The sequence below is a fragment of the Saimiri boliviensis genome, chromosome 14, assembly GCF_048565385.1.
Source record: "Saimiri boliviensis isolate mSaiBol1 chromosome 14, mSaiBol1.pri, whole genome shotgun sequence".
Lineage (NCBI taxonomy): Eukaryota > Metazoa > Chordata > Mammalia > Primates > Cebidae > Saimiri > Saimiri boliviensis.
In genome coordinates this window covers 77,705,717-77,723,755 of record NC_133462.1, presented here as the reverse complement: position 1 = coordinate 77,723,755, position 18,039 = coordinate 77,705,717, and the positions used below count along the sequence as shown (strand labels likewise).

The following is an 18,039-nucleotide window of genomic DNA, read 5'->3' as shown; positions in this document are numbered from 1 at the left end:
CCATTTATAGTAGAGCTTATGTAGAGCTTTAATGAGAGATTTTAAATGATAAATTTAAAGGTAGGACAAGATGGACAAGATCCATTGACAAGCAAGTATACAACTTTTAGTCTGTATACCTAAGTAAACCTGCCCTAATGAGGAGGGTTTTTTTTTTTTTTAACTTCTTGAGGGGCAAAATAAATAAATAAATAAATATGAAAAGGAAAAGGCAAAAACTGCTGCTATGTTAAAATAATGCCACTTCAAAATTCACTTAATGGTTGTTCAGAGATAAAACATTTGTTTTATTGATTTTGTTATAGTTTGGGTTAAACTGAAACGGTGTTGATTATATGTGTGCAAATTCTGCCTGTTTGTTCTTACATTAATTTCTTACCCATTGCCTGTTCTGCTCTGTATCTGTGGGGACCACTCCTGCAGCCTCCCTTTCAGAGTTTCTGCGTTAGCTGCAAATGGCAGGAGATTTGTGGCAAGAGGATTCTCCTTCCCTCTCTCTGCCTATGACAGCCTCCCTAGCAGCCCTTGCATCTCTTCTGTGGTGCCATCTCCCACCAGCCCTGGTTTTAGCTTCCACCAGGCTAGGGGTGGGAGCAGCTTCCTGCTGCTACCAAACTGGGTCACTCGACTTGCCCTGTATTTCCTCAGCTCTTCCACCATCCATGGAACCATGTGTCAGAATTAAGGTTTCTCTGGTTGCAGCCTGTCACAGTGGTTCATGCCTGTAATCCCAGCACTTTGAGAGGCCGAAGCATGTGGATCATTTGAGGTCAGGAGTTCAAGACCAGCCTGGCCAACATAGTGAAATCCCTTCTCTACCAAAAATACAAGAAAATTAGCTGGGTGTGGTGGCATGTGCCTGTAGTCCCAGCTATTTGGGAGGCTGAGGCAGGAGAATCACTTTAACCCGGGAAGTGGAGGTTGCGGTGCAGTGAATATGTGATCATGCCACTACACTCCAGCCTGGGAGACAGATCAAGACTCTGACTCAAAAAAAAAAAAAAAAAAAAAAAAAAAAAAAGGCCGGGCGTGGTGGCTCACGCCTGTAATCCCAGCACTTTGGGAGGCCGAGGCGGATGGATCACGAGGTCAAGAGATCGAGACCATCGTGGTCAACACGGTGAAACCCCGTCTCTACTAAAAATACAAAAAATTAGCTGGGCATGGTGGCGCGTGCCTGTAATCCCAGCTACTCAGGCGGCTGAGACAGGAGAATTGCCTGAACCCAGGAGGCGGAGGTTGCGGTGAGCTGAGATCGCGCCATTGCACTCCAGCCTGGGTAACAAGAGCGAAACTCTGTCTCAAAAAAAAAAAAAAAAAAAAAGTTTCTCTGGTTTAAATAAATTGGTGATTTCTGCTTTTCTGGTTGAACCCTGACATACCATGTGCATAGTTCTTTCTTTTGCCCTGATACAAATTTATAATGCCTAAATATGTGAATTGACAACATATCCCACTTCTTCCTTGTTACAGTAGAAAGGAAGAGTTGAGTTTATAGAACCTACAGATCTTTCAGCTCTTACTTGCTTTGTGGTTAAAGCCATGGGCACTGGCATGAGACAGGCCTGGTGACTTGTAGCTCCTGTATCAATTACTAGCTGTGTGTTCTTTCATGAGTTAAGGTCTCTAAGCCTCAGCTTCTTCCATCATCTATTACATAGAGGTAATTCCCCTGCTTCATATGGTTATGATAATTGAATAAAACATGAGTTCAAACTACCCAGGACAGTGTTTACAGATAAGTGTTCTGTAAATGAAGCAATTATTAATCAGAAAGTTTCTTTTTTATATGTAAGCCCGTGCAGTTGATCTCATTCACATCAGCAGCCTGACATGAAGAGAGGACAGGCATTTGCTGGCATTTTATCCAGGGAGGGTACCAAGCCAAGTCATTCGTTTGCAGTCAGGATATGTCTGGGCTAAAAGGAGATGTGGTAAACATCCTCAGGGTTGCTATACATTAAGCCCTACTGTGGCATTCACCTTGTTTTTGGCTCCATTCTCCAATAATGAACCTATAGTTATTTTGAAGTTAGATATACCAAGGTGAGAGTGAGGCTGTTATAAATATTAATTGGTGGATTAATTCTCCTGCTTTTAGCCCTGAATTGGAGGATTCGTTGAAGAGAGCTTATATTGGGAACTAGGCTTAATAACTTCTATCCTGCCTTCTTTCCACCTTCCTATCTTCCTGTCTTCTCCTGTCCTCTTTCTTTCCTGAATGGTCAGATTAATTCCCAGCATCTTCATAAAACTTTCTCTGACTATTTCAAACAAATTGGATGTTTGCAGTGATATACATCTAATCTCCAGGCCCCCAAACAGAATTTCACAAAGAAGACCTCCTCCAGGCTATTTTTCCCTAAAGAATACCCTGCTAGGCAGCCTGTGGCACTCTTGTTTTGCAAGAACACTTCAAGCACTGTACAGCTGCTGGGCTGCTGCACCTTTCTTTGGCTTAAGACTGGTTTCATTAAGCATGTTCACACTTCAACCGGAACATTTAAAATAACACCCGCACAATGTGTTTAGTGTCTAGTTAATTATTAAGTCTCTGGGCTCGAATTATTCAAGCAAAATTGATTGAGTTCAACCTCCTTCCTTCTCTTTGTGTGTGTGTGTGTGTGTGTGTGTGTGTGTGTGTGTGTTTTAATAAAAATAAATTCTCCTCTCTACTTTTTAAATAATGCGGAAAGCGTTATTTAGCAACTATCAATACACTGGACTGTGGGTGGTACCCAAGTGCTAATAGAATAGGTAGAGAACTGGCAGCTTAACTCTTTCGTTAAAAAAAAAAAAACTCATATTCTTCCATTGTTAATTAGCATTTATTGAGACCTAACATTCTCTTTTAAACTTCTTTCTTGTTATTTGTAAGTTGGAAAAGTAGATATCTTGGAGCCAGTTCTTTAGTTTACCGTACTTGAAAAACCAGAAATTTCTTCCTTCTTTGCCACTGCATCTTATGGTCAAATGAAACTGTTAACATTGGCTTCACCATTAAAATCCATATTGTTGAAGAATATTTGTAGAGTTAAAAAAATGTCCATAATATATTGCTAACTGCAAGCAAGAGGCTATAAAACTGTCTTTTAGGCCGGGCGCGGTGGCTCAAGTCTGTAATCCCAGCACTTTGGGAGGCCAAGGCGGGTGGATCACAAGGTCAAGAGATCGAGACCATCCTGGTCAACATAGTGAAACCCCGTCTCTACTGAAAATACAAAAAATTAGCTGGGCGTGGTGGCGCGTGCCTGTAATCCCAGCTACTCAGGAGGCTGAGGCAGGAGAATTGCCTGAACCCAGGAGGCGGAGGTTGCGGTGAGCCGAGATCACCCATTGCACTCCAGCCTGGGTAACAAGAGCAAAACTCCGTCTCAAAAAAAAAAAAAAACAACAAAAAAAACCTGTCTTTTATTATGTATCATTTTTGTTAAAGTGCATAGGAAAAAGGCTTGAATAAGAAACACCAAAATATTGCTTATTATCTGTTTTAGGATTAAACTTTTCTTTTTGTTTTTCTACTACTTTTAGAATTAGACAGCACACATCCCTATAAAGATGCCATGGCTGGAAATGATTGACCTTTTGTTTGAATCTATGTATCACTCATGTCAAGACCGCATTGAAAATAATGCTGTTCTTAAGCCAGGCAAATGTAGACTTTGCAAGTGTAGATTTCAAAAAAGATTCACAATATTTTGTGAATCCCAACTTGAATCGACCTCTGTTAGCCTTCATTTTTAGACTTTACATCTAGGCCCTCATTTCTATTCTGCCTCAGCTTCCATATTATCAAGATGTAAGATGCAATTGTGGGCATTAACATAGAAACCTAACTGTATCACAGGTGTGGGAAAAGAATATAAAATAATTGTATTTTGGAGAAGGACCATAAAGGAGATGGCAATTTTGAGAGGAAGTAACCGAACTGCAATGACCCAGTTTGGTGGTATTAATTTAAATGCGGCATCTTACATGAGAATTTTATAAAGGGAGCTCTCCTAAAACCGAGTTTCACAAAAACCCAGTAGGGCCCTACAGGCATCAGGTGCCCTAGCTATTCAGTGATTTGCCTTTGCTGCCCTAATTCCTGCATTGTGCCACTGGGTTACAAGTGTGTGTGCGCGTGCACACGGGGTGTAGGTTTGATGATAGTGGTGAACTGCTTTGACTGCCTTCACAGGCTGAATCCCCCGCAGGCGGTAACCATGGCTAGGGAAAAACAGGCAGTCCCTAGAACCGTTCCGGAGGAGAAAACCGCAGGCTCCCTAAGGGAAACTTTTGGGAATGGAGATGGGGGATTCCATCCTTTGCATGCAGACACAAGACTTCGATGGCAGCGCGGATAAGTCTGTCATTGTTTTCGTCCGGGGAAATGACACACGAAGTGCTGTTACTAGACACCTAAGAAATGATTACTCTGGAGTGTGCGCGAAACGAATCCGGAGGGTGGGGAGCAGGTAAGGGGCGGAAAGACTGGCCAGTCTCCTCCAGCTCTGTCGGAAGCCCGCTGCTCCGGGCGCCCTTAGCAAACGCGCCAGACAGGTGATGTCTCCGAGGACGTTGCAGGAGCCGGGCTTTGCGATCTGCACGAGAAGCGTCTGGGAGTCGCGGCCACGGCGCGGCGGTGGCTCAGTTCCCAGCCTGCTCCCCGTCCTGCGGCAGCTCCCGGCGCGGCCCGGTCATCCCGCCTCCATATGCTCCGCCACCGCCGCCCCGGCCTCCTCCAGCCCTCCCGCAGCTCCGCATTCCACGCTGCGGCAGCCGCAGCCTCGCCGCGGAGGCGGTCCCCACCCTTCCCCTCGGGCTGGCGCAGCCGCTCGCGCCCCGGGCCTGCGCCCCCTCGGGGGCCTCCGCTGGGCGCGCCGTCCGAACCCCGCCCGGCTTGGCCGCAGGCTGGGACTGGGGCTCGGGCAGAGCGGGGGCGGGGGCAGGGAGGGGAGGGGAGGGGAGGGGAGGGCGTGTGCGCGCGCGTGTGCCGGGGCCGGGGGGCCAGGCCGCCATATTGGATCCGGACTAGTCCGCGAGCCTCCGCCTGCGTGCGGCGGGACTGGAGGAACCTCGCGGAGCCCAGGGCGCGAGCGCGAGAGGAGAGGGAAGGCGGGGGAGGGTTAGCAGGGAGAGGAAGGGAGTGGTTGGGAGCCGGCTGCGGCAGCCTGTGGTCTCCTCAGCCGCGGCGGCGACCCCTCCTCCAGCGCCTCGGCCGCCTACTTCCTCGCTGAGGAAAGATGCCCTTACCCCAGGGGTGTGAAGAAGGGGGAGAAGTAGCTGCCGGAGCCGCCCGCGCCGCCACCGCAGCTGCGGCCGCCCGTGTCCTTTGAGTTCAGAAGAGCACCCCCCCCCCCACGCCTGGGGCGTCGGGAGCCTCCGGAGCGGCGGCCGCGGTGCGGGTGTGGGGGAGACCGGGCTCTCTGCCCCGCGCGGCGCGGCCCACAAGCGACCACCGACATGGAGCGGGCTCGGGCGGCCAAGTAGCCGCTGCTCCGGAGCCGGTGCCAGTGCCGCCCGCAGCCCGCCTTCCACCCGCGGCCGCGAAGCCGGTCAGGCCCCTGGGAGAAGCCGGGAGGAAAATGAAGAGTTTTCACCGGAATCTGTTGAAAATAGGACTAACTGCAAAGCCTTAAAAAAGAAGGACCTCGGGGGGAGAAACGAAAAGCCTCCTCCGGGCAAGACTTGGCGTGCTCCAAGCCGAGGGGCTGCTTCAGCGACCTTGCCCCCTCCCTTTCCCGCTGGATGCATTATCCAAGTGGTGGTTGGGAGGATTTGCAGCAACATTTTGGTTTTCCCTCCCCTTTCTATGCATTCTGTTTTTTTCTTCCCTTTTCTGTTTTTCTTCTTCCCGGGAAGTGAATTGCTGAGGCAAATAGGACTTTATTCATTAATGATGCAACCGGATTCGTTTCAGGATTACGTTGCACGAGTTGAATTTTGAATGAAGAAGAGTTTTTTTTTTTTTTTTTAAGAAGTGTTGACTCTTTAGTTCGTTGTACTTTTAATTATTATTTTATTTAAATATACGATTTAATTGTATTATTCTTTTAAAATGCATTAAGTATATATTTTATGGTAATTTGCCCTCAAAATATGTGGGTGAAATTGAAGACGCTTCAGTTAAGTGAGGTTACTGGTGTGTTAGATGTTTAATTCAGCACCAGCATTGCATGACAGTTGTTTGAATAACAAGTGGTTTGTTTTTAAAACCACATCTTTTAAAATTTAGGTTCAGATAGTAAAAGTACAAATCATCATAATAATTTAAAGGAAAACCAGCAGAAACCGAAGCAAACATGTCTGGAGAAGTGCGTTTGAGACAGTTGGAGCAGTTTATTTTGGACGGGCCCGCTCAGACCAATGGGCAGTGCTTCAGTGTGGAGACGTTACTGGATATACTCATCTGCCTTTATGATGAATGCAATAATTCTCCATTGAGAAGAGAGAAGAACATTCTCGAATACCTAGAATGGGGTAAGTTTGTGTTTTTTCAAGAAACTCTTAATCTTTAGCTGGTCATTATGATTTAATTGGTATAGAGAGTTATGAGTATATTCAGTAATGAAAGAATAATTCAATAAAAGAATAGACACTAGTTATTCAAGATTTTCCGTTAGTTTTTGGTAAATATTTTCCCAGGAGTAAAACTGCTGCTTAGTTGTTGCCTTGATTTAAGGCCTAGCTAGTGTGGAATTTGGCGATGAATAACTTATGTTTTTAGGTCAACAGTAAGAGATTTTACATAAATTCTGTGATGGGCAAAAGTGGATTACTGGTTATAGTTGCCTAATACACGGCAGTATAATAGCCCGTCATTTGAAAGGTATTTATTGGTGGAAACATTCAGACTATGGAAACTATTCTCAAAATGGGAGGAGATATTAAAATATCTGTGTTTATCTTAGGTCAACAGGAAGTTGAAGGTGGTGATCAGTGGGTTTTATTTCACCTCTATATAGTGCAAGCAAAGGAAATTGCTAAACATGGACTTTCCAAAAATTATATTTGTAAGATTAAATGACATAAATGTGATAGTTGATGGAGAATGTTTGGTGGCAGCTTCCACTTGAAAGTGAGATTTTACTCTTAATTTAAATCTGATTTTTGGCTTCAGTCTTCTAAATATAGATGTGATTTAGAAGACCTGCTGTAGTAGAATAGATCAATGATGTGAGCAAACGCGCCATGACCTTCAAGCTTGAAGGCTTGGCTTCGCTTAATTCTTCAGCGTCTCCTGTCGTATACAGGGCGCACTCTAACGTCCAGAAGTTCACTGTTGGAATAAGCATGTATCATCACGTAGATTTGTTTATAGTAGTGGTATGTTGGCGTTTGAAGGATTTTGGCCAAATAGTATTTTGTACCTTTGGAATACTAACCATTTTAGATTGTTGGAAAGTTCTTATGCCAAAATGTCTTTGGTCCCAAGTAAAGCTTTATTTTCCTGAAGTAAAATTCAAGTGCTGATTATGTCATGTATATATATATTTTTGATTTGAAATTTAAAGTTAGTTTCTCAGGTAAACCACTGATCCAAGAATGCCTACACGTAATAACTTTAATTATTCAATTTGCCAGTATCAGAAGATTTCTAGCAATGTGATGTCACAAGGTTTAAAAAAATATGTAAATGTGAATAGAATGACTTTTAAAAACAGACTGCCAGACTCATCCTGGGAATGTAAGAAATCTAAACCAACTTTCAAGTAACTTCTCACTTAAGAGTGAGTCAGTTTTGATTTTGGTACTGGTTTTGTGACTATGTGTCTTTTATATGTTGAATAAAATATTTTGTAAAGCGTATGAGTTTTACATCCCATGTTTCACAAATTGAGACATTCTGTAGTGTTCTTTAATTTTATTTTTAATACTTAAAGGGTTTTTGGTACTTTTAGAGTTGCAATTTGAGTTCTTAAGTTATGGTTCCATAGTGACACTCTAGTCTGTGATCTTTGTCATTTAATATTCTTTCCTATCTGCGAAGCTATGGGAGAACTCTGTATGTACCAGTAGTAAATAAATTTTAAATGATTTATGATAAAGAGCAAACCATAGCCTCCATTGCCTTCTGATTATTAGAGTTTGCCTAAGTAGTTTTATGCCATGAGATATTTTGTCGTACTAGAATAATTTATATATATTTTCCATTAAATATGTATTATTGGATGTTGTTTCTTATAGATGTATAAAAACACCTCATTTATGTATATTTTTATATAAGTCAAGCCAAATATCAAATAAGTATTTGACTGAATAAATAATATTTTTATTAATGTATTTTACATAATTTCAAATCAGGTTCTTTTCACAATTTAAAATACGTTTTAGTAATACTTCAGTTCACATTTTGTCTTTTTGGAAATCTGATATATGGCCTAACAAAAATGTACAGTCTCTTAAGTAAAGTGTTATTTTTCAGTAATAAGAAAACAAGATAATATCATTTTTAAGGAATTATTTTGTACATTCTGGGGCTAGGCAGTGTCTGTTAAGTCTCAGGCATTTTAAAGTCAGAGTATAAGTTCTTGAAAGTGTGGGTTATCAACCACAGAAGTTTGGATACAGAGTAAGAAAAGAAAGTTAAGAGTGGAAAAGGCTGTCAAGAGTTGTGTGGTGAGTAGTAAGTAGTATTCACTGTTTTTAAGTTATTTGAGAATTTAGATTAAGAATGCCAATCTCTTTATTTAAGTATTGAAATAGATCAGATGTTCTTCATATGAATTGATTACTACATTTTGGAGAGTGGCCTGTTTTATTTGTACCACCTGACAATGTGTGAAAATCAATCAAAACTAAGATCTGTTTCCAGATTGTGAATTGACCTCAGTTCAGTGTTTTAAACATTATTATTTGGGACTCTGATGGAAATTTACTGGGATTGTTGTGGTTAAATTTGGTAATTGAGATTTACCTTATATAATGTAATTTTAAGTTTGATTTTTAATAATTCAAAAAATATTGGGTCTTTTATTTAAATTTTTTTTTTTTTTTTTTTTTTTTTTTTTTTTTGAGACAGAGTTTCGCTCTTGTTACCCAGGCTGGAGTGCAATGGCGCGATCTCGGCTCACCGCAACCTCCGCCTCCTGGGTTCAGGCAATTCTCCTGCCTCAGCCTCTCGAGTAGCTGGGATTACAGGCACGTGCCGCTATGCCCAGCTAATTTTTTGTATTTTTAGTAGAGACGGGGTTTCACTATGTTGACCGGGATGGTCTTGATCTCTCGACCTCGTGATCCACCCGCCTCGGCCTCCCAAAGTGCTGGGATTACAGGCTTGAGCCACCGCGCCCGGCCTTTATTTAAATTTTTAAAAGACTTTGCAACAGGAAGACAGTATAAATTATACAATTTGTTATATATTTGTTATTTATATTAATGAAGTGTCAGCTAGATGGTACTTATTTTTATGCTGATGATAGATTACTCTTACAATGGAGTCAGCCAAGATTTTTACTTAATTTCCATCAATTTCATTTTATTTGAAGTTTTGGTCCATTTCATTTTTTTTTTTTTTTTTTTTTTTTTTTTTTTTTTTTTTTTTTTTTTTTTTGAGACGGAGTTTCGCTCTTGTTGCCCAGGCTGGAGTGCAATGGCGCGATCTCGGCTCACCGCAACTTCCGCCTCCCGGGTTCAGGCAATTCTCCTGCCTCAGCCTCCTGAGTAGCTGGGATTACAGGCACACACCACCATGCCCAGCTAATTTTTTGTATTTTTGGTAGAGACGGGGTTTCACCATGTTGACCGGGATGGTCTCGATCTCTTGACCTCGTGATCCACCCGCCTCGGCCTCCCAAAGTGCTGGGATGACAGGCGTGAGCCACTGCGCCCGGCCCCATTTCATTTTTATACTGGTACAGTTAATGTTTTGTTCATAGCAGTATGACAGTAAGAAAACTGACAATTCAAAGTCAGATATGTTGTTTTTCTTTGACAGCATTTCTTTTAGCGCTGAGGGCTTGAGGGAGGAAATAAGTGGAATGGGAAAGAGAGAGGATTAAACCAATGAGCACTAGAGCAAGGAGATAAAAGTGCCTTAAGACTATAGATCACATTTAAATTTAAAAAGATGTATTATTTTTCATTTATAGTAAGATTTGAAATACTTTTTTGTCTCCTTAGTTGTTTTAAGTTGTTGAAAAGATTATGGTTTGTGTGTTTGTTTATACAATAATAGTCTGAATGTCAGCGTAACTAGAAAAAAATTAGAGTTGTAGAAGTAAAAATAACTTTCACATTGTAAATTGCTATTTATGACTGAATTAGTACATCATTCATTAAATCGACCACACCCTACTTTGAAATGGGAAATTGGAATTTTAGGGAATTATTTACCAATTGACTTAATAAATGTAAGATAGTATTACTTAATATGGAAGAAATATGCAAGGCTGTATGTGGATAACTGTATTTTTATGCTTTTTGAATTTTAGACTTTGTAATATACAGAAATTATCACTAAATAACAGTAATAACAGAATAATATAGCTTATTCAGATTTTATATATATACAGAGAATAGTCTGTTTAATAAATTTGTACCTGGAGCATATCAGCAGGTACTATGCTTTAAGCATTTATCTTTTTTTTTTTTGATTGAGACGGAGTTTCGCTCTTATTACCCAGGCTGGAGTGCAATGGCGCGATCTCGGCTCACCGCAACCTCCGCCTCCTGGGTTCAGGCAATTCTCCTACCTCAGCGTCCCGAGTAGCTGGGATTACAGGCACGTGCCACCATGCCCAGCTAATTTTTTTGTATTTTTAGTAGAGACGGGGTTTCACCATGTTGACCAGGATGGTCTCGATTTCTTGACCTCGTGATCCATCCGCCCCGGCCTCCCAAAGTGCCTGGATTACAGGCTGGAGCCACCGTGCCCGGCCGCATTTATCTTTTAATTAAAATAGTTTTAAAGCTATTCACTTTTTTTTTTTTAAACACAAGGATTAATTAAGTGAGGTGTTGATGGATCTGAATCTTTTTTAGGATACTTTTATTCTTCATGTCTGCTACTCCTCATTGTTAGCTTTTCCTGAGTAGAATTTATTAATCAGTCTTAAGTATCAAAATGTTCATTTAATACAGATGATTACATTTATTTAAGTCCTCAACTAGGATAATCAGCAGTATTGGTTGGGCACTTCCTTTATACTAGCTACCTAATATTCTATTCTAGGAATGATAATGAGTAAGTACAATTACTTTATTCAGTACAGTGCTGGCACATGGTAGAAGCATGTTCAATAAGTAATAGCTATTATTATAACATTCCTATTTGTCTATCTCTTCTGAAGAGAAACTACACTTAGAAGTAGTTGCCGAATAATAATGGTTTCTGGGATTCCTGATGGGATAGCATAAGAGTGATGCTGTTGATAAAATTGCATCTAGGAAAAGTGCCCTATAAAGTAGAGTGAACTTAGATATAATGAACGAGTGCTGTCAACCCCTAAAGTCTTTGAAATACTTGATATTCATTAGTAATTTTTTTGTTTTTAGGAGCATCACCCTTTTAATTTATTGATTTGTTTTACAGACAGGTTTGTATTAGTCTGTTCTCACATTGCTATAAAGAACTACTTGAGACTAAGTAATTTATAGAGAAAAGAGGTTTAATTGGCTCACAGTTCTGCAGGCTATACAGGAAGCATGCCTGGGAGGCCTCAGGAAACTTACCATCATAGTTGAAGGTGGAGGAGAAGCAGACCCCATCTTGTGTGGCTGGAGAGGGAGGAAGAGAGAGTATGCTTCTCCTCCACCTTCAACCATTACAGTACTCTGTCTGCCTTTGTGTACCCATAGCTTAGCTCCCACTTATAAGTGAGAATATATGGTTGCTTAGGAAATGAAGCAAATGAGAAAACAATTACTAAAAAAAAATAGAAATTTGTTTGGGAAAGGAAAAGTAATAATTTAAATGGTTATAGTAATGGAAACAGTTAATATTTATCTAACTAAAATTATGCTATAGCTATATTGGGAGGATGGTATGGAAAGGGACTTTTTTTTTTTTTTTTTTTGGTGGAAGTGATAATAGGTACGAGGCCCAATGTTTTTCCTAAATCTTAAGTGGTGATTGGATATATATTTATGAACAATAAAAATGAAAATTTAAAAAATAGCTGTAGTTTTTACAGAATTAAAAAGTCTTAAATCTGTTGGGCACAGTGGCTCATGCCTGTAATCCCAGCACTTTGGGAGGCCAAAGGTAGGCAGATGGTGAGGTCGAGAGGTTGAGACCATCCTGTCTGTCCAACATGGTGAAACACCACCTCTACTAAAAATACAAAAATTAGCTGGGTGTGGTGGCACACATCTGTAGTCCCAGCTACTTGGGAGGCTGAGGCAGGAGAATCGCTTGAACCCTGGAGGTGGAGGTTGCAGTGAGCAGAGATTGTACCACTGCACTCCAACCTGGCACACAGCAAGACTCTGTCTCAAAAAAGAAAAAAAATGAAGTCTACATCCTTTAATCCTACTTCATTGATCTTATTTTCAAACTTGTGTTTTTCTTTTTGAGGTATTTCTTTTTTTTTTTTTTTTTTGAGACGGAGGTTCACTCTTTTTACCAAGGCTGGAGTGCAATGGCACTATCCCGGCTCACCGCAACCTCTGTCTCCTGGGTTCAGGCAATTCTCCTGCCTCAGCCTCCTGAGTAGCTAGGATTACAGGCACGCACCACCATGCCCAGCTAATTTTTGTATTTTTAGTACAGACGGGGTTTCACCTTGTTGACCAGGATGGTCTTGATCTCTTGACCTCGTGATCCACCCGCGTCGGCCTCCTAAAGTGTTGGGATTATAGGCTTGAGCCACCGCGGCCGGCCACCTTTTTGAGGTATTTCTAAGTCCTGTAATCGAGGAGCTCAAAAGTGGATACAGCAAATGGGAAATTTGTGTTAGAATTCATGACTGTATTTTTGAGCAGATCAGTCTTTTTCTTTAGTTATTTCTCTGTTCTTATAGATGGCAATTTATAAATAGTCTTTATCTGTCTTAGGAGGCTAGTTCATTTCTGAAAAACCTATATAGGTTAAATTCATTAATGATACACAGAGACTTCTAAAGTTACACAAGACATACCCATATTACTCAGTGTTTATGGAATTGAACACACAGCAAAAGAACGCTAACAAAGCAGTGAAGACGAATTAATTGCACAAATGATGTAAATGATGCAAATGATGGATATGATTATTATTTCTTTAAACTGAGGAGCTGCCAGGTGCTATGCAGAGGCATCAGAATACATGTCAGCTATATAACCACAAACGTAGCTTTGGTTTAGCAGCTGTTGCCTGCTCTTCTGAATTCCAGGTTGATCCTTGTAAATGCAAAGGAATGCTACATGTATATGTATATTTGTCTGTATATATATGTATATGTTATGTATATCTTTTAAAAATTTCAATAGCTTTTGGGGTATAAGAGATTTTTGGTTACGTGATGAAATGTATAGTGGTGAAGTCCAAGATTTTAGTACACTTATCACCTGAGTAGTTCACATTTTACCTTGTATTATTTTTTACCCCTCACCCTCCTTTCCTCCGTCTCCCTTCTGATTCTCCAAGACCATTACACTACTCTGTCTGCCTTTGTATACCCATAGCTTAGCTCCCACTTATAAGTGAGAATATATGGTATTTGGTTTTCCATTCTAGCGTTACTTCACTTAGAATAATGGCCTCCAGATCCATCAAAGTTGCTGCAAAAGACATTATTTTATTGGTTTTTTTATGGCTGAGTAGTATTCCATGGGGGGTGTGTGTGTGTGTGTGTGTGTATATATATATATTACCACATTATCAACACATTGGTTGATGAGCACTTAGGTGGGTTCTGTATCTTTACAATTGTGAATTGTGTTGCAATAAACACATGTGTACTGGTGTATTTTTGATATAATGACTTACTTTCCTTTGGGTAGATACCCAGTAGTGGGATTGCGGGATCGAATGGTAGATGATACATTTTTAGTTCTTTAAAAAAAAAATCACCATACAGTTTTTCATAGAGATTGTATTTACATTCCCACTAGCAGTGTGTAAGTGTGCGCTTTTCACCAGATCCTCACCAACATCTATTGTTTTTGACTTTTTTTTTTTTTTTTTTTTTTTGAGACGGAGTTTCGCTCTTGTTACCCAGGCTGGAGTGCAATGGCGCGATCTCGGCTCATCGCAACCTCCGCCTCCCGGGCTCAGGCAATTCTCCTGCCTCAGCCTCCTAAGTAGCTGGGATTACAGGCACGCGCCACCACGCCCAGCTAGTTTTTTGTATTTTTAGTAGAGACGGGGTTTAACCATGTTGACCAGGATGGCCTCGATCTCTCGACCTCGTGATCCACCCGCCTCGGCCTCCCAAAGTGCTGGGATTACAGGCTTGAGCCACCGCGCCCGGCCCTGTTTTTGACTTTTTAATAATGAGAAATGCCTTATATTAAATGTAATTCCTCTTTTAATGAATTTCAACTTTTCCTAGAGAAAATCCCTTTAAAATCTAATTGACCAGCTCTTCCCTGCATGTCTGTTTTAGGGCAGGGTTAAGAGAAGTTTGTCTCAGGGGATTGCTGAGCCGTAGGACTCAATGAGAAAACTGGCCAGCTTTCTAACTACTCCCCAGTCATAATTTCAGAGGATGAGGGTGCCATCTTTATTTATTTTAACATTATGACTCTTTTTGCATATTGAAAAACACACCCTAAAAGAAATTATTAAATTATGTAATACTTTGCTTCCTTGTATTAGAAATTATTTAGTTTGTTGATTACTTTTGTTGCTCAAGGTCATTTTTATTTTCCAGACTGTCGGTCATTTATTTTGTTGGTGATTACATACTTAAAAATTTATCTTGCATTTTATTGAAAGGGAAAAACATTCAAAATAGTAGCAAAGCCATAAAAAATTTACATGCTAAATCTGTAATCATCATTTTAGTTTCTAAATTTAATGCCTTTACTGAGAATCAATAGAATTTAAAGCAGGTACTAATCAGTGTGTCTAGATAGCATTATATATTCATAGCTTAAAATAGGATTAGGATGAAATATTTATGATAGTTTAGTATGTTTTGTTTTCAATTAGATATATTGCTAAAAAATATGTAAACCATCCCATTTAAAAAAAGAAGTAAAAGGAGATGATGTAATGTAAATAGTATTTGGAAATGACAAAGGAATTTTCCCCCCAGCTGCAGTAGTATTTCCTTTGCAACAGTGTTTGTAATTTATGTTTCAGTTTTCAGATACACAAAGATGATTTTTTGTGAGAGTGTGTTAGTTTTTTAACAGACAACTGAAATTAGGTTTTTAAAAACCCTAATTGTTTAGTGGGTTTTTTATTGCTTATTAACCCTAAAAATTTTTTCATATAGCTGCTTAAATATTAGTTAAAAAGTCAAGATTCACTTTCTTTCCAAAATCTCTGCACATGGCTCATACTGTATTTGAGTCTGAATTTCTTTTCAAAATCCAGAATGCTTTATAAAAAAAAATGCCAAGAAAATGTTTAGTTTAAATTTACTCTTCTTTCATAGAAGGACTTAACACTTTATTTAACTGTTTCACTTGATTTTTATTTACAGCTGTCCATTTCTGAAAGCAACCAGCCTCCAGAATATGAAGAGCTATATATGATTCTATTCTAGCATGTTGAGATGAAGTTATAGATGACCAATGTGTTTTGTTCAGCTTATTTTTGACTAATTTTCCTTTTTTATGGATACTGGATTATCTTTCTAATTCAGGGAAAGGCTATATTTGAGATATTTCATGTGCTTTCTTCTCTGTAAAATTCTCAATTTTTGTCACTGAAACCTGTAAGCCACTGAGCTGGTGCTGTCTCTATCTGCTTATCTCTCCTGTTTGTGCCAGATAGTCCTTGGCTTTTATTCACCAGAAAGCAGCAAGCTTTTTGTTTTGTAACTTCAAATTTTTTTTTTTCTTAAAAGAAGCATGTTTTTGCTGGAGAAGTATGACTCCATATTTCCAGTTTATTATAAAGGACAAAACTCTGAGACAGCCAAATGGAAGTGATGCATAGGGCAAGGTATAGGGTAAGAGGGAGTATGGAGGAAGATTTCCGTGCCCTCCTTAATTAATTTTCTTCTCAGTTTTTAGGTTATAGTATCAACGTATCAACGTACTAATGACACTAGCTAGTTTATGTGTTTAGCCAAATTATGAAAAGTAAAGAGGACTATTTTCCTGACAGTATTATTACGGAAAGAATACCTCAAAGTGAGTAAGGGCAATTATAATGGTGGTCAAATTTCTGGTACTGTTTTGTCATAATTTCACTTACTATTTTCTGTGTGTTTGCGTGTTGTGTATTTCTTGGATATACTTTAAATGTTCCTTGTCTTTAGTACCTTGGCAATATTTATGAATTTGAAATTCTGGCACAACTCTGGTGAGGGAGGTACTCCGGAAAATGCCAGATATGTGAAATTCTTACCTACTACACTGAGAGAGAGATTTGTTTTGAGACAGATGAAAAACATTGTATATAGTCACACTGCTTTCTCAGTCTGCTTTGTGTGTGTGTGTGTGTGTGTGTGTGTGTGTGTGTGTGTGTGTAAACACAAAATTTGCCATTTTAGCCACTTTAAAGTATATTATTCCTTGGCATCAATTACATTTCACAATGTTGTATAACATCACCATTATCTATTTCTTTTTGTTGTTGTTGTTTTTTGAATTGGAGTCTTGTTCTGTCGCCCAGGCTAGAGTGCAGTGGCGCGATCTCTGCTCACTGCAACCTCCACCTATCAGGTCCAGGCGATTTTCCTGCTTCAGCCTCCCGAGTAGCTGGGACTACAGGCATGTGTCACTATGCCCAGCCAATTTTTGTAATTTTAGTAGTGACAGGGTTGCACCATGTTGGCCAGGATGGTCTCCATCTGTTGACCTCATGATCCACCCACCTTGGCCTCCAAAAGTGCTGGGATTACAGGCATGGGCCACTGTGCCCAGCCCCCACTATCTATTTCTAAAACTTTTTCATCACTTCAAGTAGAAGCTCTGTACCCATTAACCAGCAACTCTGTATCTCTCCTTCCCTCAGTTTCTGGTAAACCTCTGATCTACTTTCTGTCTCTCTGAATGTCCACATATTATAGATATTTTGTTTAAGTGGAATCATTTAATATTTATTCTTTTATGTCTGGCTTATTTCATTTAGTATACTGTTCATAAAGTTTCATTCATGTTGCAGTATCTGTCAGAACTTCATTCCTTTTTATGGCTGAATAATATTCCATTGTATGGATATACCACATTCTGTTTATCTGTTCATTTGTTGATGGACACTTGAGTTTTTCCATCTTTTGGTTATTAGAATAATGCTGCAGTGCACATTGACATACAAGTATCTGTTTGAGTCCCTGTGTTTAACTCTTTTGCATATATGCTTAGGAGTGAAATTTCTGGGTCATGTAATAATTCTTTGTTTAACTTTTTGAGGAACTGCCAAACTGGTTTCCAAAGCGGTGGCACCATCATACATTCCCACCAGTGATGTATGAAGGTTCAGTTTTGCTACATCCTTGCCAACATTTGGTACATTCTGTTTTCTAGTAGGTATGAAGTGGCAGGTAGTTCATTGTGGCTTTGATCTGTACCTCCTTGATTCTTAGTAACATTGAGCAGCTTTTCATGTGCTTATTGGCCATTTGTATATCTTCTTCAGAGAAATGTCTGTTTAATCCTTTGTCCACTTCAGAAGATAGACTGTTTTTAAAAAAAGTTTTAGGTTCACAGTAAAATTGAGTGTAATGTATAGAAAATTCTCATAGATTTCTGGTCTCCCCATATGCATAGTCTCGCCCATCTTTGTCCATTTAAAAATTGGGTTGTTCATCTTCTGTTGTTGTTACTGTTCTTCATGCATTTTGGATATTAATCCCTTGTCATGTATATGATTATGTAATTTAAAAGTATTTTCTCCCATTCTGTAGGTTGTGTTTTCACTTTATTGTATGCTTAAACATCCAAGGTTTTCATTTTGATGAAGTCCAGTTTGTCCTTTTTTTTCCTTCTTACTTGTGCTTTTGGTGTGATATT

At 39.8% G+C, this 18,039-nt stretch overlaps 1 protein-coding gene across 17 annotated transcripts in view; it reads left to right on the top strand.

Moving 5' to 3' along the window:
- The first annotated feature begins 4,987 nt into the window (after positions 1 to 4,987).
- CDC42BPA (CDC42 binding protein kinase alpha) overlaps positions 4,988 to 18,039 on the top strand; it is a 327,782-nt gene continuing 314,730 nt past the window's right edge. For 8 of the 17 annotated variants that reach the window (XM_074385301.1, XM_074385302.1, XM_074385296.1 and 5 more), the window contains exon 1: positions 4,988 to 6,465. In XM_074385301.1, coding sequence (XP_074241402.1) covers positions 6,288 to 6,465 — 178 coding nt within the window. In that variant the 5' untranslated portion in view covers positions 4,988 to 6,287. The remainder of the gene's footprint in view (positions 6,466 to 18,039) is intronic. The other 9 variants (XM_039464240.2, XM_074385300.1, XM_074385303.1 and 6 more) reach the window with 2 other exon arrangements.